Source organism: Cynoglossus semilaevis, chromosome 16 (genome assembly GCF_000523025.1).
Source record: "Cynoglossus semilaevis isolate Cse_v1.0 chromosome 16, Cse_v1.0, whole genome shotgun sequence".
In the NCBI taxonomy this organism is placed as follows: Eukaryota; Metazoa; Chordata; class Actinopteri; order Pleuronectiformes; family Cynoglossidae; genus Cynoglossus; species Cynoglossus semilaevis.
In genome coordinates this window covers 5,608,085-5,629,539 of record NC_024322.1, presented here as the reverse complement: position 1 = coordinate 5,629,539, position 21,455 = coordinate 5,608,085, and the positions used below count along the sequence as shown (strand labels likewise).

The window sequence follows — 21,455 nt, the reverse complement described above, 5'->3', positions numbered from 1 at the left end:
TAAGAGCGCAATATATTTTGCAAATTACTTATTTTCTGACTTTAATTACAGATTTAAAAAGATAATGCATGATAAGAGCAAAGCCTTGGTGATATGTAAGCAATCGTTTTGCTCATCCTAGAGTTCTATTTGGAGCAATATAGATAGATAGACCCATGTGATTATATCTGACTGAGAATATCGCACCAGTTAATCACAAGACAGCAACAAAAGACATGGCAGCATATTAAGGTCTGTAGACCTTAGCTGCTATCCTCCAAACCAAAATTAGACCAAGGATGGAAGAAGAAAGGTGATTTAAGTGTCTCTGATGGTGCCATGGTTGTTGGTGCCAAAATGGACAGTCTGACCATTTCAAAAACTGCTGATCTCATCAGTTTTCCACAGATAACCATCTCTCTCTTTTATGGAGCACTTACAGAGAATGGACCTTAAAAGAGAAAATATACAGTGAGTGGCAGTTCCCTGGGTGAATAATGCCTGTTGATGCCACCACTAGGTCAAAAAAGAAAGTCCAGGCTAGTGGTAGTTGAATGAGATCAGTGTTCCCATACAGATTTTTAAACGCATTTTTTCTATTAACTAGGATTTACAGGTGTATACTGTACTACAGCAACAAGTGCTGGCAGCATTACTTTCAAAATGTATTCCCCTTTGTTTGGGAATCTAGATCAAGCAAAATGAATGATAACAGGCGCTCCTGCCAAAATTGCAACTATATGGAGGTGAATTTGGATTGTAATCTCACTTGTAAACTTTACTCTGTTGAAGTTGGCTTTGAAAACGTGTAACGTTGCTGTTAAGTCAGGCCCATTTAGGATGACAATGCAAGACATGACCGTCAATAATCCTTTTTAAAAACATTTTTGTTTGCCGTAGACTGGCAAACCATTCCATTGTTTTCCGTTGATAAGGAAAATGCTGGGCATCGTGACAGTTCCTTTACCAAACTTCGCAGAGTCAAATTTAAATTCTAAAACAAAATGTTAAACAGACGTGTACCTTTTTTACTCAGATCTATAGCAGCTTCCAAGAGGACTTCTAACTCTCCTTTTGGCAAAACTGGAACAACCCAACGGGGCCTGCAAGAAAAAAAAAGTTATTAATTTATTCACTTTGCTTTAACAAAGCAAAGTAAACAAGCATAGGAGAAAAAAATGCATTTACAATTTACCATTGAAAAACCAAATTATTACAATTGAAGGAAAAAATGCATGCTACTGCTGAATACTGAAAATGTCATTATACCTAATACAACTGCCAAAACATCACAGGTAAAAAGCTTACTCAGAATGACCTAGGAATACAAAACACAAATTGGTTTATGCTTTTACATGGATGAAGCCATCCATCATCCCGGAGTAACGACGTACTGCTCCAAAATGCAGAAAAATGTCATCTGAGGCTATTGTAGGAAGATCTGAATGCAACATAGCAGTTCTTCATGAACATAGCCTTTTACCTTGAGTATAGCTGTCTAGGTATTTACAAGGATGAATCAAATATTCTAAAACAAAGTCAACAAAATAATCATAAAATTTACAAAGCGATTTCGCTACACATCCTTTATTTATGTCTATCTAAAACACTGGGAATTTTGTTTGATCCAGGTCACAACCTGCCTGTTTACCTCATCTAAAACTGAAAATGAGTGCCTTCACAAATGTTTTTCAAGTTTTAGTAATAGAAAGAAATAGCACTTGGAACTAAATCAAAACCTGTTGCAAAGCTTGAATAATAAGAAAAAGAAGTTTCTATCAAATTGTGGCTCAAAGCTCATTGTTTGTTCTGATTTAAAAGTGATTTATTTATCAAGATTGGACATGCGGCTTCATCACAGGAATAGCGTGGCAACGCCAAAATACCTGTTGATCATGTCGTCCAGTTTGGCTAGGTCAGTGTGAGGAAAAGCAGGCTCCTCCTCTTCCAGCTGAGGGGTCCCGTCCCCCTGACCTGGCTCATCTGGTGGGCTTACTGGAGAGTTTTCGTTAGATGAGTTAGGGGATGATGTCTGTAAAAAAATCAAGGGAGGGGGGTTAGAAAAATTAACTGGATCATGACTTATCTGGCTTAATTCAACAGTAAATACAACAGTCATCACCAAATATGTTAATATTTACTGCTGAAGCTGAAAGGGCTACAAAATATAAAGTAATAGAAGAAAAAGAATCTCATATTGGTTTATAAATAAATAAGACAGTTCATCAGAAAATTAGGTACATCTATTGGCAGAACTTTACGTGATATCAGCATATGTCACGATTATTTATGTTGTGAAGCTGATGAAAAGTAAATTACATTTGCCTGCAATACATTTTTGAATTGCTCACGATCCAGACATTCACAGAGAGAGAGGGTAGGTTTATGGCAGTTATATATACTTGTTTATAGAGTCACATGCGTTAATGAATAAAATGGTCTTTAACTAGATAGGGAGGTGGGGTTTATATGGTTTCAACCCTACACTGTGTATACAGGCGAGTATAAAGAGCAGGTGTTTCTCCTGAAATACCCATAAAAAAGCCATTTAAATCCTGAGCTTCATCGTTTGAAAGAGACAAATCACTGCTTTCTCCTTGTGTGTGTGTATTCGGAGAAAGCCAAACAAACAGTTGACATGGTTGTTTAAGAATGTGTTAGCATGTGGGTGTATCTGTGTTACATTGTTGCAAACAATGTGTTAAAAAAATACAGAAAACCCTGTTCTACTCTCACTGTCCTTTTATTTGCTGTTAAAGCACAATCAGTGATTTGCGCAGCTGTGTTTGGGTTAATGAAAAATAATTTTTTTTTAAATAAACTGCAAAATTTAAAAATATTAAATCAAAATGTGGGGGTGTGCGACTCCTTTTTGCTCAGCTGACCCACATAGGCAGCTTTCCTCTCACGTCTTAACACTGCTCATCTTTAACCAACACATGACTGCAAATGTGCACACATACACACACAAACACACATGTCCTTTATCCATCACTCTGGAGGCTCTGTTCATTGATGCCTCCTCTATATCACTCTCTTTCTCCCCCTTTTCCGCTCCCTGCAATCCTCCCTTTTCATCCCCCTGGGCACGTGTGTATAGTGATGTACTAGCAATATATCTGTTGAAAACTGTGCTTTTATCGCTGAATAAAAAAAGAAGATGGTAAGATAAAAACTAATATTCTTATTAAGACAATGACAAGCATGTCAGGTTCTTGCAAAAATATTAGTTGTTAAAAAATGTATTACAAAGAAAGGCAATTTAACTCATAACTAAAAAGAAGCAAAACAGAAATTCTACCATTGCTAGAAAGCTGAACTATTAATTCTGATGGGTTCTTTCTTAGAGGAATTCACCATAGGCTGGGGACTCAATTGACATTTAAAGTGACAAAAAAAGTTCTGGATAAGTTCTGGATTGGGAAATAATTGGGTGATGTTAGAAGCCAATCAAAGCAGGACAACAATATACATAGTTACTGTATGAAAACTTTTTCAAATGTCAGAAAAGTTAATTGTTTTATGGGATATGCCGAGTTCAGAAAAAAAACATCACATGTTGGAAAATAAACATTGACAACACAATCAGTGCCACATCTTTACCCAGACTGCATTTGAAGCACAAAAGAAAAAGTAGAAATGTGCTCTGAAAAGGATGGACTGCCACATTACTGATAAAAGAACCAAGAGAACCAAAAGAACATTTAGAGAAAACACATTAGAGAAAACAAACATTTTCTGTTAAAAAAACTTAAATGCCTTGGGAAAGAAGATGGACAAAGAAAACCAAAGGAGGGGAAATCTTTCTGGATCTGAAAAATATTTGACTACATTTTAGTGCACTATCACAATATAATAAAAGATATGTACATGTGTTCATCATTTTGATTAAATATATTAAATAAATCAGTCAATAGCTTAGTCCAAGATCATTCAAGCCTGGTCCATTAAAGCCCAGGACTAACAGTAAACATACTCTGTAAATGCAGATGGGACTGCTGTATAAAATACTTCTCTTACTGACGACTGTGATGCAGATGACATTGTTTTGCTTTTCCCCTTTTCTGAAACGGGTGGTCTGAACTGTAATTGTTGAAAGAGATAAATTGTGTTGCTGCACTGTGTCTAAGTAACAACAGTGAACTTTGTTTATTTTTTTTGCTGACTAAACACTGCTGCCCATGCCATCTCCTCCTTCTGCCGTCTTTACTCGAGCCGATTTTTTAAAAACATCTACACCATAATGCACCCATATGCCTTCGGGAAAGGGTGGAAGTGCACATGCTCCAATCATGAAATAAAATATGATAGATGCACAGTGTAATGTGTCAAAATAACTTTAGTGATAATTGTCCGGTCTTGATTAAGACCACTGTGACTTGTAGAACAAGAAAGGACAACAAGTGACAAGGATCTGGGGGCAAAATATTCTGTATTTTTTTAGTTTAAAAAAAAAAGTCTCATTCCTAACAAAGTAAGGCTAGTTTAACACTGTTAGAAGGAACTGTTCTCTATGCAATAACCCCCCAAAAACTTTAAGTATTTAATTTTCTTAGCCACCCTTAATAATTTTTATCATCATATCATTACAGTTGGGGAGGGAATGCACTTTCAACCAACATACAAGAACAACTTCCGAAGCAAGACGATTGCAAATCATTTGGAGATGATTATTATATATGAAAGCAAAGATATTGCACATCAACCTTAAGCCAGAAAGATGGCACTGACCTGGTTCTGTGGCAGTGGGGGCTGGCTCTGAGCATCAGGTGCCTGGCCCTGGCCCTGGCCCTGACCCTGACTGTCATTGCCCCCCACCGGAGAGCCACGCGTGGTGGCTGTCATGCTCGCCACAGGGCAGATCTTGGCAATCTTGGCCTCTTAGGGAGCGCTGGCCAGGTGGGAAATCACAGCCACCTCAGCTGTAAAGCAGAGGGAAGAGAGCCCGGACACACAAGAGAGGGACACAAGCACCTGGAGATCTGGATGTGCTGCTGAGACCATTGCATAACCTGGGAACAGGAAGAGAGGGTAAAGGTCAGAATGTTCAGCCAGCAATTCCAGTTGTTTGTGAGGCGTAACAGGTGAACAGATGTTTGTGATAGCATAACACGCAACTTTTGTTTTACAGGTCAATTCAACACTGGGAAGCCCATTTCACATATTACCCTAAACATTAGCAGCAAACAATCACAACCAACTCTATCCATATTTTCAATAGTTTATGATTTTTCTAAAAAAAGTATCCGCTTTGCTCCAGACACAACACATAAATAATGACTTTGGTGAACATGACAAGAACAGTAGCTGACGGTCTCTGAGCTGCCTGTAATTGGACCTATCTGTGCAGAAACATTTTAACCAGAGATCTGAGCTTTGAACAAAAAAAAACAAAAAAAAAAAACTAAAAAATATGCCAAATGTAAGGCACACATGAAAGTATGCATGCGATTTAATATTAGCTATCCTGTTGCAATGTGGTTAATAGAAAAGAAGTAAAGGTCAGATTACAATTTCAATTCTCTTTAGTTCTGGTCTGATGAATAATTAGACAGTTATGTTAAAGACACACACTTGGATATTTTGATAGAGACAGGTGGGTACAGTCAACCTGTATAAAAACTCTTCAAAATGCTTTTGTTTGCAAGTACTTAGCCATATTATACTTTTACAATTGTAGATGTGGCTAATGACAGAGCAGTTTCAAAGGTCAAATGCTTTCACTATTTAGAAAGTGAGTGAGAAAATCCAAACATAAAATGCATTAAACATCTCGCTTACTAAACAATCTGTAAAGAGCCCATGTGTGAACAGTCTAGGAATATGCCAGGATTTCTTTAACAGAAAGTGAGCAATGTATTTATTCTGTTTACTGTATGCTCTACCGAGTACCATCTTTACCAGTGGCTTTTACACAGACTCTCTGCTGCAGCTGCTAAGTTAAAAGTACTTTAGAGAAAAACATTTAGCACTGTTTCATGTCTCTTTCTCACCTATAAGAATATCAACCAACCAGGGGACACAGCAATAACTTACCCAACTATCAATCTCTCTAATCGTACAACGTCACAGCTGTTCTAAGCTTATGTCACAGCAGGTGCACATCAAGACAATCCACTGTTTTCCTAAAACATCTGTGTAAGAAAAAGACATATTGTCATTCAATGCATATACCTAAACATGAACAAATATCATATTCAAGCCTGATTAACTGTCCCATTACTGGTTGTAGTCTACTAATTTATGACAGATTATTTTCACCATAACGACAGTGAAAGTTGATAAGACTTACCTACTCAAATCCATTTTGTAATTAATTTAATTTAAAATATAATGTCTAAACTCGTGTTAAATTACCTCCTGGCTGCAAGTATTTACTATTAAATATAGTATTTATTACTATTACTATAGTATTTAGTTATTTTTCATTAATATAAAATCATAATATGTCTTGGCATGGAAATGTCATCACGGGCCTTAGGTTTAAAATGACTATGGATGTAATCAATACGTTTTTCTGTAAAGAAGTGGTTGGTTATCATTTAAGGCAACATAACTTTAGTCCAAATAGTCAAGATATATAAAACAAAATGTATATATAACCATCTCATCCCTGTAGTTCCAATATAACTACTATAGCTGTTACATTCCATTGGAAGTACTTCTTTTCTGTTATTGATTTGTGTAGAAACTGCAAAATCATGGCTTCCTTCTAGTTCATAACCATAAAACTACAGCAGCTAACATTTGCTTCTGGGTTAACAAAAATTCTATGTATATCTTACATTATTAGTTGACTAATTAAAAAATATATTTTCATGCTCAATAATACAGTGGCCAATGAATTTGTCACAACGCATTTGCCTGTCTTGTTATTCAGCACAATCAAACCTACAACTCATTGACCAGTTGACCCCTTGTTCTTGTCCCCTTGCTCTGTTTAGTTGTGGTGACAATTTGACATGACTAAATGGCACTAAATGCCACATATAATAGAGAAAGCCAGTGAAACCTTTAAATGGCAGCATTCCAGGGTGTGCAATGCAAATATTAAGCAATGATCAATACGTTTATGAACACAATTCTTCCATTACGATACCATTATAGTCAAATCTTTGTAAAACAGTCACCTTGCTATCCATACAGTGCTATGCCATTCAAAGCAGCACATCAGCAGCACACATTTCTAAATATACAGTAAGTAATGTCATAAAGCCTGGTACCAAAAAGGTTGATCATTTCTACTTGTTTTTCATTGTCCAAGACAATCACTGAACAGCAATAGAACAAAACTGGCACAGACTGTGCACAATAATATAATACACAACTTATTTAAACATCTATGTTTTAGATACTGACTGTTGAACCTTTGAAAAGATATGACCAAGTTCCAGAGTCTGATAGTTTATCAGGATATGATCACAATATCTCATTGGGTGTGTTCACTCTTGTAATTTGTTTTCTTTGGTTTGCAATAGAGCAAATCTTTAATTAGAATATAATGAGCACTATATATAATAAGCAATTAGAATATATTCAGTTTAGCTCACAAGTATTGGGCCCATTTAGTGCACACACTTCTGTGATCAAAATGACTAAAGAATTCACACAGACAAGACACGCATCTTGATACCGTCAGTGCCAACAATTATGACAGCCCTCATTATATAGAGGTTTTCATAAAAATTTTGAACCATCTCGCCTTTTAAAATTTTATGTTCTATGTCTGGTAAGATATTTTCTGGTATGTTTTTTCACATATTAGGCAACAAACAAGAGTCTATATTAAGAGGTAAACCAAAACTCTTCAAAAAGGTCCTTGCATAGCATGAACAGTAACTTAATACCAAATTGAAAAGCATTAATAAAGGTGTGCTGTTTAAAAAAAAGAGCTAAACAGCAAGTGTAAAGATATTCAGACTTTATGCACTTACAAATTAAGTTTAAGTTATAAACATAAACATATGTATGACCAGGATATTAAATACTAGGGTCTATTCGTCATTCAGGAAATGGACCACTAGTTAGTGTATCAGTTTATTTTCAATGTGAATCTAAGAAAATAAAATGTTAAATTTAATATGTCTATAAGCACTGTATTTTGTTTAGCTTTTTTAATATTAGGGTAGTGAAAACAGAATTGCTATTTTACAGTGGCTGTGACACGTTTTAGTATCAGCTACTTAGGTTACAGCTGTCAGTGGTCACACAATACCATTACCACAACTGTTAATACAAAGATATTGTTTTATGTTCAAAGACACAAAGTGTCACTATTCTAAAGGACATTAACAGCAAACAACTCACTTGCTAACCCATCCACTGTAGGGGAAAGGGTGGATTGCAATACTTTCATGACGCACGAAAAAAAACATGTATTTTCTTATAAGCAGAGTAAAATCTACACATAACGATGATAAATGCAATTAAAATAAAGCATAACGGTTAGTGCAACTATATGTGGGCCTTCTGGACTTCAACCGGCTTTGACATCTTAACACTATTATTTCGACGCCAGAAATTAGACGGTGAAATCAAACACCTAACGTTAAGTGTGTTGCCTTAGAACATAGGCAGCTGTAAATACAGTACATGTTCACATGGTGTAACAATTCCTGCACAATGCATTAGTAAAGTCAATATCAACTGCTTTAGTTAGTTAGCAGGTTGTTGCAACTAACATTAATGGAGTTGTAAGCCTGCAAAGCGATCCGCCCAGAGACCATATACAGGAGAACGACGAAGGCCTCGTCCAAAGCCCACTATACAAGGCCTCGTTATTTGCTCGGGCCTGGCATAACACTTGACCAGCAAACATAATGCTATAAAACAAACTAGCTAAAACACCGAGATAGCCGACTTATGACTTAAAGTCATAACCTTTCAACTGATACTTGGCCTTGGCGTTAATGTCAACGACGTCGGCGCTAGCGCGCTGATAAACATTGGCTGTTGGCTAGCCGCTAGCTTCGACACCAACTGAGCTAACGAACCTATTTTGACAAGCGTCTCGATGAAATGACTCAACTAATTTGCTATGTATATATTAAAACACATTCTACTGTACACCAAAAATGTGTCTTTAAAAGCCAACAGATTTCACTAACAGAGTTAAAGGGCCTGGTTATTATAGACAATATTAAATATGTTACTGACAGGGGAGTCGTCTATTTCCTGAATTTTAAGTGACCTGTAACATCTAACAGTAGGTTATAACTTAGCTCAAACAAATAAAAAATATATCGAGCGAAAGTGAAATAAATGCCTACATAAATGCAGTGTTATCAAAACAGCAGTGGGTAATAATGCCAAATCTTGAATAAGAGATTAACTACATTTTAATAACTTGTAAACACGATGCGTTTGAAGAAAATGCTCCATCGCTGTCTTACTTTATGGCCAGTGTCGAGGACAATCTGCAAGTAGCTTAGCCTAGCAACAATCATCACGGCTTCGGGAAATGTACTGAAACTAAAAGTCACATATAGTTGTCGTAAATTCCACATTAGTTGCATTGACACCGACAAAGAAACAGTGGGGATTTAGCAACCATTAAAACTCAACCAGTGACTGTATATGTAAAGTGATCCAAAAGCTTTAAATGTTATGTTACCTTGCATCAACTACCAGCTGACGCTAACACCATTAGCAGCAGTCAGCTAACAATCAGCAGGCAGCGAAGCGAGCTAGTGGAGCTAATAACTCACCCAGGAATTTGATATGACTTCCTCCTCTATTCACGGGCTACGTCCAGTCCGGAACGATTGCTGTCGTCGTATATTACATAAACGTGGCCTATATCGGTGACAGTTTGGCAGGACAAAAACCTGGTGTTATAATGTCTAATTCCAACGATTTCCTTCTCTGCTCCTGGGTGTTTTTCCTGCGTCACCGGCGCGGTAACAGCCCCCCTAACTCTCTTGTCTAGTTCGATTTCTAAAGGCTTGTCACCTCACTGAGTCCCAGCAGTCACTCACAACTTGAATCACTTCAACATGGCGGAAGCGCAATCGGATACAGTTAAAAACACACCAAGCGATAGAGTGAACTCCAGCGATCCGTGCTGTTCGTGGGCTAGTTTAAGCTGTAACTGAGCGCGGTTCGGAAGATACACCGGCTGCTGAATGGAGAGGCATAAAACCCCTTTAAATTCCGATAAGTGACTCCGGCTCCAGCTCACATACAGAATCCATAGTTTGGTAGAAGCCAAGACAAAAACGGTGATGCACTGAGAGTACCTGCCTACATCGCCTCCTGTTGTATGGGCTGACCATGAAGTACTGCACAAAAAATAACGAACACAAAGTCAAAACATTAACATATACCCAACAGCATTTTTGTACTTACATAGAATGGTATATTTGGAAGTGGATGCGGAACCTGATACATTTAGGATAGCCAATATTAATTATTTGACTTTACTTGTATGTGTCTTATAATTTCTCTTGCTGGATAGGTACAAGTTCATACATTGTTATATACCCAACTTTAATAGTGTATTTTGTTAAATCATATCAAATACTTCATCAGCCTTTCATGTCATCCCATCCTTTGTTGTTCTTTTTACGGTAGTTGACATCCAATATATACATCCATGACTGGCTCCACTTGATTCCTAGTAAGTCACAGGGTCTCAAATTTGTGACTACATCAATTGCATGTAATACAATTGCACTAAATATTTACACCTTGTGCACTATCCAGCAGTTGCTTTAAGTGAGAAAAAACTGACTATATACACACTATACATCTTAAGTCAGGTACACCAAAGAAAATAGGAATATTCACTATTACAATATTCAAGTGTGGTAAGCAGCAATTTCCACCTGTTTATAAACAAACAGTGTGGGGCTTCCCTTCTTTGTGGCTAGTAATATGGACGCTATTTAAATTCCTGTATGCATGAATGGAGTGCATTAGTGCAAAAACATTGTTTTATACAAATGTAATTGACCTCAGGCTCTATTTTTTCATTCACAGTGCTATATGTTAGTAGTTTAACCAAGCACAGACATATGTGTGCTTTTACAGATTTTATATTTATGCACATTTAAGTAGACTTGAGGTTTTAAGTTTGACAACTAGTGGTTATAATAGTTTGCAGCTCCAGGCCAGTAAGCTACCAGGCATCTGAGAAAATCTGGAATAAAATCACTTTTGACCATGGTTGACTGGTTGAGCTGGATGACTGAGAATGTTCATAGACATGCTGACTTTTCCCAATTCTGAAACAATTTTGTATGACTATACCTCAATTTTTGGAAGAAATAGATGCCTAGCTTTGGTTGTTGATAGTTAACGATACACCACAATTCAGACCAAAATAACCAATGAATAAAATATGAGAAAAATGTTTAAGCTGTTACTAACTGTTTTTTCAAATTGATAGACTTCTTTCATTTTTTTATAACAAAATATTATATGATAATATTATATATATTATAAAATATAAAATTGACACACTGTCGAAACAATTCTAACCTTCACACTGCGATAACAAATTGTCTTAAGAGTTGCCTTAAAGTTAGTCCTGACATTGTACAATGCTAGCATAAAATGTTAGCATACATTTAAATACCAGAAAATAGTTTACGAGTAAATCGTGCATTGAATATAGATGTAAACTCTAACAACAACTTTAGAGCCCATTTTCAACCTTTAACACATAAAATAAATTGTTTAGTCCAGCAGACAATCCTTCGCGGCGATAGCAAGGTACTCTGGAACTGTAGTGGCGTTCCAGTCTAGGTTTTCCTTCCTACCGCATCCATTGATAATCATTCCCGACAGCAAAGATGGCGTCCGAGCGGCGTTGAATCTTCTCTTAAATGAGATAACGAGTTTTGGTGGATATATTGAGTTTCATACCAAACAATAATACTTACTTTTCAGCGGAAAAGAAAGAAATGGTATAAGACCACGAGAAGGAAACGTTTGTTTAGACTTCGCGACTGCAGCCTGACAGTTTTCAGTTATAGCTCTGGCTGTGCGTCGCTACAGCTAACTGCTGTGTAGTGTCATTGTAAAATGGCTCCGGTGCAGATAGGCTCAGATGGACAGCTGGTCCCACTCGGAGGTCCGGTGGTGTCCGGACCGCAGCCACCGCCACCCGGGACTTCGGCCACTCACGGTATTCGACTAAGCCTGCTGATAGAGTTTCTTCTCCAGAGGACCTACCATGAAATTACCCTGTTGGCTGAGCTGTAAGTATCGTGTTAGCATTAAAGGCCTCAATGCTAACTGTTTAACTGGCGGGCGATTCTGCTAATTTGAGTTAATTGACAGGCTTTACTAAGATACACTCGAAAACTGATGCAAACAACGTCAAACTGTCCACCACTAATATGCATGGTTTTAATGGTAGAGATCACTGGTAACTAACGTGTGATGTGAGGGGGGCGTACCGGTAAACTACATTCTTGAGTCTTAAAGGTGAAGGTAGTTACCGACATTACCGTGTTAACGATGATCCCATGTCGAACACAGTCAAAGGGGGCTGGATTATTTAAATATTGTAGTGAAAGAATTGCGTGATCTAATACATCTGTCTTTTCACTTTTCCCCAGACTTCCAAGAAAAACAGATATGGAAAGGTGAGTGGTCTGCGTGTTATCTGAAACTGAATCCTATGGACAATGATTGTGTGGAATAATTGTCCGTTAAGCACCAATGGCATGGTAACTTTCATGTTTTTCTTATTTTAGGAAAATTGAGATTGTCCAATTTGCAAGCCGAACCAGACAGTTATTTGTGCGGATGCTGGCACTGGTAAAGTGGGCGAGCAATGCAGGCAAAGTTGAGAAGTGTGCGGTATGTTTTGCATTATTTTTAACTATTACCAAAGCAGAGAAAATAATGATCAAAAACCCAATCAACTCACAAATTAGTCTGTAAACATTATATAATCAACTAATTATTTGACGTTTATTTTTAAATTTCTGGTTTCTCTGCTCAACATTTTAACATTAAGAGTTCTCAACCACAATTAGACATTTTAAAATAATTAAATGTAATTTGATTGCAATAAATATTGTTGCAATTCTACTTACACAATATTACATTTTTGGGAAATACATCTTCTTTCAAGAGCCCTGGTGATTGACACTGTCCGAAAGCTGTCACATGCTAATACATATCCACACATAAGTTTATTCCCAGCAATTACATTCAAGTGTAATGCCAGCACTTAGACAAATGAGTGCACTCTCAGAAAGCCAGATTACAGATAGTTTGTTTTGTAAAATATTCAAACTTTCAATGTGATTAGTTAATACAGACATAATTAGCATCTTTAGCAATGTAAACATCATGAGTTTGAGCAAAATTAAAGAATATGTTGTGTGTCCAAAAACTAAACATGATGTTGTCGTCTCTAAATGTGTATATGTTGTGTATCATATTATTTTAGTGCCACAAAACATGTTTGTTTCTGTGCTTACAGATGATTTCCAGCTTCCTGGATCAACAGGCCATTTTGTTTGTAGATACAGCTGATCGTCTGGCATCGTTAGCCAGAGACGCCCTGGTTCATGCCCGTCTACCGAGCTTTGCTATTCCTTTTGCCATTGACGTACTCACCACAGGGTCATACCCACGACTGCCAACTTGCATCAGAGTGCGTTTTTTGTGGCTCATTAGTAGCTTATTGTACTATGTTTTAAGTTCAAGATGTCACTTTTCTACAAAATATTTTTTAAATGATGTTGATCATCTATTTGTGCAGGATAAGATCATTCCTCCAGACCCCATTACCAAGACTGAGAAGCAGACCACCCTTAATCAGCTCAATCAGATTTTAAGACATCGCCTGGTTACCACAGACTTGCCTCCACAGCTGGCAAACCTCACAGTTGGTGAGCACCAAATGTGTTATTCTTGAAAGTTTCCAAGCTAAGACATTTTCATGTTAACCTTTGCCTGTGTGTATATCATTTAGCTAATGGACGTGTGAAGTTCCGTGTGGAGGGAGAGTTTGAGGCCACTCTGACTGTGATGGGTGATGACCCAGATATTCCATGGAGGCTGCTTAAGCTTGAAATTCTAGTGGAGGACAAAGAAACTGGAGGTAAGATACACCATCATCCCATCTCACCATATCACAATAGCAGGTACAAGCTAGTGGACACTATCTTAAAATTAACTGTACTATTTTGCACTGGCAGATGGTCGAGCCTTGGTTCACAGTTTACAGGTCAACTTCATCCATGAGTTAGTCCAGGCACGTCTCTGCGCAGATGAAAAGCCCCTGCAGGACATGTATAACTGCTTGCGTATCCTTTTTTTGTTGTTTGTTAATTTACATGTAATATTTGGGAGTTTGTTCACTGTATGTCCAGTCGGAATTTCATTGGCTCAGGTCCCAGTCCACTGGATTGCTGCATTAGGGCTGGAGTGTACCAAAGCATACTGATTATTAACTGGTCAAGCAGACGAGTGCAGCATTCCAAAAAGAGACACAGCTGCAGTATTGCACCCTATTTGAAGCTCCAATTTGTGTAGAACCAAAAAAGTGGTTGTGTTAATTTTTGCTGCAACCTGTCACTCAGTCATTTTGCTGGAGGCATAGTTTTTTTCCTTGATGTTTTTTTTTAAATATCTTGCATCAAAATACATTGCCAAAATTGTAACCAAACATTTAAGCTCTGACAGGAACATTTTATGTAGTTTTTATAGCAAATAGAATTAAAAAAACACAGCGCACATTAAAATGTTGGAGTTAAACCAGCAGCTTGTTTTCAAATTATGCTCACATCAAAGACCCTAATCACGAATGCAGGAGCCCAACCTTTATAAACACGGTGCTAATCAGTGCTCTGTCTTTGCCTCTCCCTCATCAATGTTAACACTGCAGTTTAATGTGTCAAAGAGCAGTCTGTGTGTGGGCACAAACAGCCCTTTTATCAGCAAAGTATGTGTTTCAAAGCGTGTGAGTTTAAATGAACTTGGAATGCTAATAGGAATTTATCCCTGTGATATAATATCTCTGTTCACCCAGACAGTTTTCTTTAACCACCCCCTTTTCCAGACTCGTTCTGTCTGTCACTGCAGCTGGAGGTGCTTCACTCTCAGACTCTCATGCTGATCAGAGAGAGATGGGGAGACCTGGTGCAGGAGGAGAGATATGTACCCGCAAAATACCTCACACTGGCTGTTTGGAAGTACGACAATTACAATACATTTTTTTGGCCATTTTCAATAGGAAACAGATATAGTCATCCCTTTTTTTACAGAGCTTCCCAAGAGAAAGACTGAAATTACTAAACTGATTTTAGAAATAACTATGCAAATACATCATAATGTCTGATTTAATTTCTAACAGTACTTAACATTTTTAACAACTTGCAGATTAATGGTCATTACTTGTTTAGTTCACTCAACAGTCTGTAGTTCACTATGTCCCACAGCAATAGTTTAAGTACTAATAATTTATACTGGTTTATGTTTTTTGTATTGTTTTTTTAGTCAACAGATATTGGGTAGGAAAACCGGAACAGCCTCAGTACATAAAGTCATGATCAAAATCGATGAGTCGGACGGATCAAAGCCATTACAAATCTCCCATGAGCCTCCTCTGCCTGCCTGTGACTCTAAATTAATGGAGCGGGCTATGAAGGTAAAATCGAATCGTCTGAACCACAATGTGGAGTTCAGGTTAAACCTTTGCATTATATATATATATATATATTATATTTGTTATTTCAGATTGACCACCTGTCAGTGGAGAAACTTTTAATTGACAGTGTACATGCACGGTCTCATCAGAAGCTGCAGGAGCTAAAAGCCATTTTAAAGACCAGCAATCCTGGTGACAACTGTAAGTATTATGTTTTTACTGTTAGTTCAGTAATTAAAACCAAATTTGTGTGAATTCTATAACCACAAAAAAGCAAATAAGCCAAAATAGATTCTGCTAATGTAAATAATTTCTATGCTTTTATAGTCTAGTCAAAGTAGGAATACTAAACCCACTGGAACATTATTAAACATGAGCATAAGCTGTTTGAAGATAAACCAAAAGGTGGGGGGAAATGTCATGGGACAAATAGCAATAATGTTAATTTAGTAAAAATGTATAGAAGCTACTAGTTAGCTGCCTATTAGTTAGCTCATTTAAATATAAGTAACACAAAGTTGGATTTAACTTATGGATGGTTGTAAAGTAATCTTAAATATTACGAGAACACCTAAAAATATTTTATAGCTTAGTAAATGTCTCACTCTAATGGCTAGATTTTTTACACCTGCTCTTGCTGTATTAATGAATCTGCTCCTGTTATCCTCCATGTATTGGGTTTTAACCACATGCTGTATTTGAAGGAGTTGTTACTTATTTCAGCATTCGTTGAGACGGCTCTGCCCACACTAGTCATTCCCATCCTTGAACCCTGCGGTCGTTCAGAGTGCTTACACATTTTTGTAGACCTGCACTCTGGCATGTTCAAGCTTATGTTGTATGGATTAGGTAAGTCTTGGATTAAATTATCAAGGAAATATTTTGCTGTGGTTGTTGCTAAACTGATGTCAATATTACTTTGTTTTGTCTGTGTTTTTTTTAAAGACCAATCAATGCTGGATGACATTGAAAAGACCATCAATGACGATATGAAGCGCATCTTGTCTTGGCTACAACAGCTAAAGTAGGTACACAATAGGTTACCATCAACAAATAGCATTATATATTTAAAGTATCAGCAGTGAAAGCCATTTGACTGACTGCAGCTGAGGTCCTGTTTGAAACCCCTAATTCCATTTTGTTAAACTAAAGGTGACAAGCTGGGTGTTAATGGGCTCCCACGTTCTTTTAGAACCATGCACAATCACCAGTGTAAATCTTAAGGGATACAGAGGAGCTATACACTCACGCTTTTCCTGCTGTGTGTGACTAGGTTCTGGTTGGGGGAGCAGCGTTGCCGGCAGTCTGTGAAGCACCTTCCTACGATGTGCACTGATGTCCTCCACCTCTCCAACTCATCTTCTCATCCTGTTGGCAGTTTGTCTAAGCACAAACTCTTCATCAAGCTAACACGTCTGCCCCAATACTACATCGTGAGTCAACTGACCATATACTTATCAAAAGAGACTTTAAGTCACATTTTATTGGAATTTTGGTTTAAACAATAGTAATTTTAGATTTGCAGCTCTACATATAATTTACAAATCAATGTATTATTTATCATTGATTAATTAGCCAAGAAAAATAAAAACTAAAAATAGCTCACAGTTAATAGCTTAAAATAGCTAAAGGTCTTCCATATCATAATGATTTACATACCTAATCAAATACTTGTTTATTAGTCAAACTAGTAGGCAAATTACTTTAAAAATCCTATTACAGATATACAAAAATAATATTTAAAAAATGAAAAAATGTACATTTGCATTAAATGATGGTCAACTCTGTCAAAGTTTAAAAATATAGGGAAAAGATTTAGGAACCATTTTATTTTTATTTTACTAACCTATTCCTGTGTGCTATCTCTTTCCCAACGCTTCTACTCTGCAGGTGGTTGAAATGCTTGAGGTGCCTAGTAGTGCCACAGCCTTGGAGTACAAGTACTCCTTCCTGTCTGTATCTCATCTGGAAGGAGATGACGGACCCATTTGTGCACAGCTACTGCAGCACTTCAAGCCCAAGCTAGAACAACTAGTCCAGGACATTATAACTGGGAAAGTTGTCAAACCAGGAACAAAGAGAAAGGTAAACACCTGAGCATTAATTATAATAGTGGCTTCTATTGTGCATGCTTCTGGTCTAGACAGCATCAAAGACAGTTCTGGCAAATAAAAACAGTTGTATGAGTTTTTTTCTTTTTTTTACAAAGCCCAGTTGACAAAGAAATACAGAGGTAATTTCGCAGTGGTTATAGTTCTTCCTAGTTTAGCCTAAACTGAGTAAAAATTGAGATTTATATTTGGAGTCCCTTTTTCTAATTTTTGCCAACAACCCTGTGGCTTAAGTATAACATTTATTCATGTGATTCTGTAGATACCTGGAGAGCAAGGAGAACCTGAGCCAAAAAAGCCTAAGCGCTCTGGGGAAATGTGTGCCTTCAACAAGGAGCTGGCTCACCTTGTGGCTATGTGTGATACCAACATGCCTTTCATTGGCCTAAGAACTGAGGTAAGTTAAGTAAATAAAACACTCATAGATGTTTGATTAGAATTTAAATAGATGTGACATGCACTTTCTGGCTCAGTCCTCACATTTCTGTGGGTCTTTGAATAGTTGTCCAACATGGAGATTCCAAATGCTGGCGTCCAAGTGGAAGGAGATGGCAGCAGTCATGCAATAAGACTACTGAAGTAAGATGATTATTTTGTGTCATCGTGCTCTGATCCACCTTTTACTAACACAGTGAAGGCATCACTGGCATTACTATAATAAAGCACAGCGTCACTTGTAACCACAGCCTGCTTTTCTTTGGGACCTGATGTTAAAACTGCTGATGTTTTTTTATAGGATTCCTCCCTGTAAAGGAGTTGGAGAGGAGACCAGAAGAGCTCTGGAGCGCTCCCTCCTGGACTGCACCTTTCGATTGCAGGGTCGAAACAATCGAACCTGGGTGGCAGAACTGATACTAGCTAACTGTCCTCTTAACAGTACACACAGCAAGGAGCAAGGTATGGCTCAGTTTCAATTAATCAATGTTTAAATGTATCTATTTTAATATAGACACCATAATGTGATTTAGAGTCAAGGACTAGCTAAGAGAAGCTTTACAGGGCACAACTTTTAAAATTGATTGTAAAAATGTCAATATTGTTCAAATAAATTTAATTGATTTTCTCCAACTGGTTTCATCTGTTTCCTTCATCAGCATCTACACGGCATGTATATCTGACCTATGAGAATCCTCTGTCAGAACCTGTGGGTGGACGTAAGGTGGTTGAAATGTTTCTAAACGACTGGAATGCCATCAGTCAGCTGTACCAGTGTGTTCTCACCTTTGCTCGTGCTCTGCCAGGTATAAAGTCACTCAGTGTCTAAGGTTCAGAGATTACACCTCACATATTATTTAATGACTTTGGTATTCTTTTGATCTGCCATAGATATTACTTTTCAGTAGAGAAAACATCAATCTAATTTTTATTAGCAGAGGCTAATATAGCTGCCTATGGTTTCCTTTCTCTTATAGAAATGCCATCCTACCTGAGCCTGTTTTCTGAAGTGCGGCTCTATAATTACCGTAAGTTGGTGCTGTGTTATGGCACCTCCAAGGGCAGTTCCGTCACTATTCAGTGGAACTCCAGTGGCCAGCGTTTTCATCTCGCTCTGGGAACTGTAGGGCCGAACTCTGGCTGCTCCAACTGCCACAATATCATTCTCCACCAGCTACAGGAGATGTTCAACAAATGCCCCAATGTTTTGCAGCTGCTGCAGGTACACATCATTTCTTCATTTCGATCTATTTTTATCTGTTTGGTAGTTTATTCATATTTCATCACCAATATCTATTTTTGTCTGTAGGTGCTGTTTGATACACAAGCTCCTCTCAATGCAATTAACAAGCTACCAACAGTGCCCATGCTTGGCCTAACCCAACGCACCAACACTGCCTACCAGTGCTTCTCCATTTTACCACAGTCACCCACGCACATCCGGTTGGCATTCAGAAATATGTACTGCATTGACATATACTGTCGCAGCCGCGGTGTGGTGGCCATCAGAGACGGGGCCTACAGTCTCTTTGACAACACTAAGATTGTGGAGGGCTTTTACCCTGCTCCAGGTCTCAAGGTATCCCAATCTTTCTAACACTGTTGGCTTTAGGAAATAATTATTTTGAGAGACTTCTTCAGGAAACAGGGAACAAGTCTCAAGTTTCAATTTTAGCTCAGTGGTTACAATTATTGACCCTGTCTTTTGGCTCTATCTCTTGTAGACATTCCTAAACATGTTTGTAGACAGCAACCAGGATGCTCGCAGACGCTCTGTCAACGAAGATGATAACCCACCCTCACCAGTGGGTGTGGACATGATGGAAAGCTTGATTAACCAGCAGCAACCACCTCAACAGCCACACGCAATGAGGGGTGGGGCAGCAGGGGTATATCCTCTCACCTCCCCACCAAATTACCACGCTAACGTCACTCCTTCACCCTCTATGATGCCCACACAGTCGCCAGGTGAGGACACCTGATATTTGTGTCAGAATGTTTGTGTAAATAATTTCTTACTTGATGTCAAGCTGCCATAGTGCATTGTGAACATTGCTGTGGCACCGTTTCATTATTATCACCTACATTTCTGTTGATTTGTGTTTTCATTCCATGTGAACACTGTGCATTTGTCGATAAGAAAATACAGAAAACCGACCTATCCATCTATCCATTTTAATTTTGAAAAAACATGAGCTGAGTTCTGTTGTTCATGCAACATGCATACCCAGCACAGCCAGCAGGGAACAAGGCTTGCATTTTGTCCTGCTCTGTCCATTCTTTGCCATGTCAGCCTGCCAGCCAAGACTACAGCCCTTCCGCCCAGCTTTAGTGTGTGTGTGTACGTTTGCGTGTGTGTGTATTAGGAGAACTTGTCAACCTCTGATGAGCCCTTTGGTGTGTGTGTGTGTGTGTGTGTGTGTATATATATATATACATATACAGGGAACATCCATACCTCTGGCTCCCCTAGTGGGGCTCTGAGGGCACCATCTCCCTTTGGGCCCACCCCGTCTCCGTCATCTCTGGGTATAGCCATTGGTCAGACCAGCTTTGCCAGTCCTCACGGTAAGCAGAAGGATGGCTATGTATTCTGGTTGGGAGTTGATTATGTTAGATTGGTCTGGTAGGCAAGGGCTGGGGCAGGCTGATCTTCCAAAATGTAACAAATTTAAGCTAGCAAATAATTTTAACTTTACACAAATATATATATATATATATACCAAACCTTATAAATACAAATGGTTTCGGATGTCTGATGGCTGCCCTTGCTTTTACACAGGAGCCCTTGACCCCAGCTCTCCATACCCTATGGTGTCACCCAGCCACCGTGGCCAGTGGCCAGGGTCACCCCACCAAGTCTCAGGGCCTTCTCCTGGGGCTAGAATACCAGGCATGTCTCCTGGTAATCCATCACTGCACTCACCTATCCCTGATCCTCATTCTCCACGTGCCGGGACCAGTAAGTTCTTGTCTTCCAATTCGGATTGCCGCACCTCTAGTTTTTCCCTAACTTCTATTTTGCTCTGATTTTTATGTAAAATCTCACACACTGACAAAATAATGATCATAAATTGTAATTTTTCTTCAGGTTCTCAGATCTTGCCTACCAGTATGCCTCCACCCCGCAAGCTACCTCAGCGACCCTGGGCTGCCTCCATTCCAACTATTCTCACCCACAATGCCTTGCATGTGCTTCTGCTGCCTTCACCCACCCCTTGCCTTGTACCAGGTTTGGCAGGAAGCTACCTCTGCTCACCACTGGAGCGCTTTTTGGGTTCAGTGATTATGAGACGGCACCTGCAGAGGATCATTCA

The 21,455-nt window shown here is 38.3% G+C and overlaps 2 protein-coding genes across 11 annotated transcripts in view; one reads left to right on the top strand and one right to left on the bottom strand.

Moving 5' to 3' along the window:
- The window catches only part of usp9 (ubiquitin specific peptidase 9), a 34,072-nt gene extending 22,086 nt beyond the window's left edge, over positions 1 to 11,986 (bottom strand). For 3 of the 10 annotated variants that reach the window (XM_017039905.2, XM_025063662.1, XM_025063666.1), the window contains exons 1-4: positions 9,687 to 10,228; positions 4,711 to 4,991; positions 1,866 to 2,011; positions 1,003 to 1,082 (exon numbers count right to left, since the gene is read on the bottom strand). In XM_017039905.2, coding sequence (XP_016895394.1) covers positions 1,003 to 1,082; positions 1,866 to 2,011; positions 4,711 to 4,824 — 340 coding nt within the window. In that variant the 5' untranslated portion in view covers positions 4,825 to 4,991; positions 9,687 to 10,228. Of the gene's footprint in view, positions 1 to 1,002; positions 1,083 to 1,865; positions 2,012 to 4,710; positions 4,992 to 6,015; positions 6,114 to 9,592; positions 10,230 to 10,326; positions 10,801 to 11,864 lie in introns of those variants that run through there. The other 7 variants (XM_025063664.1, XM_025063665.1, XM_017039908.2 and 4 more) reach the window with 6 other exon arrangements.
- Positions 11,969 to 21,450, top strand: med14 (mediator complex subunit 14; the record flags this gene model as incomplete). The annotated part of the gene is made up of 24 exons (XM_025063712.1): positions 11,969 to 12,182; positions 12,546 to 12,572; positions 12,684 to 12,789; positions 13,421 to 13,594; positions 13,703 to 13,832; positions 13,916 to 14,044; positions 14,142 to 14,249; positions 15,005 to 15,137; positions 15,442 to 15,592; positions 15,682 to 15,793; positions 16,316 to 16,441; positions 16,538 to 16,616; positions 16,866 to 17,025; positions 17,483 to 17,677; positions 17,966 to 18,100; positions 18,206 to 18,282; positions 18,440 to 18,600; positions 18,798 to 18,944; positions 19,116 to 19,360; positions 19,448 to 19,717; positions 19,863 to 20,106; positions 20,584 to 20,706; positions 20,921 to 21,100; positions 21,230 to 21,450. Coding segments are annotated over exons 1-24 (3,609 nt in total), but the record flags the coding sequence as incomplete, so codon positions are not given.
- Positions 21,451 to 21,455: the final 5 nt, after the last annotated feature.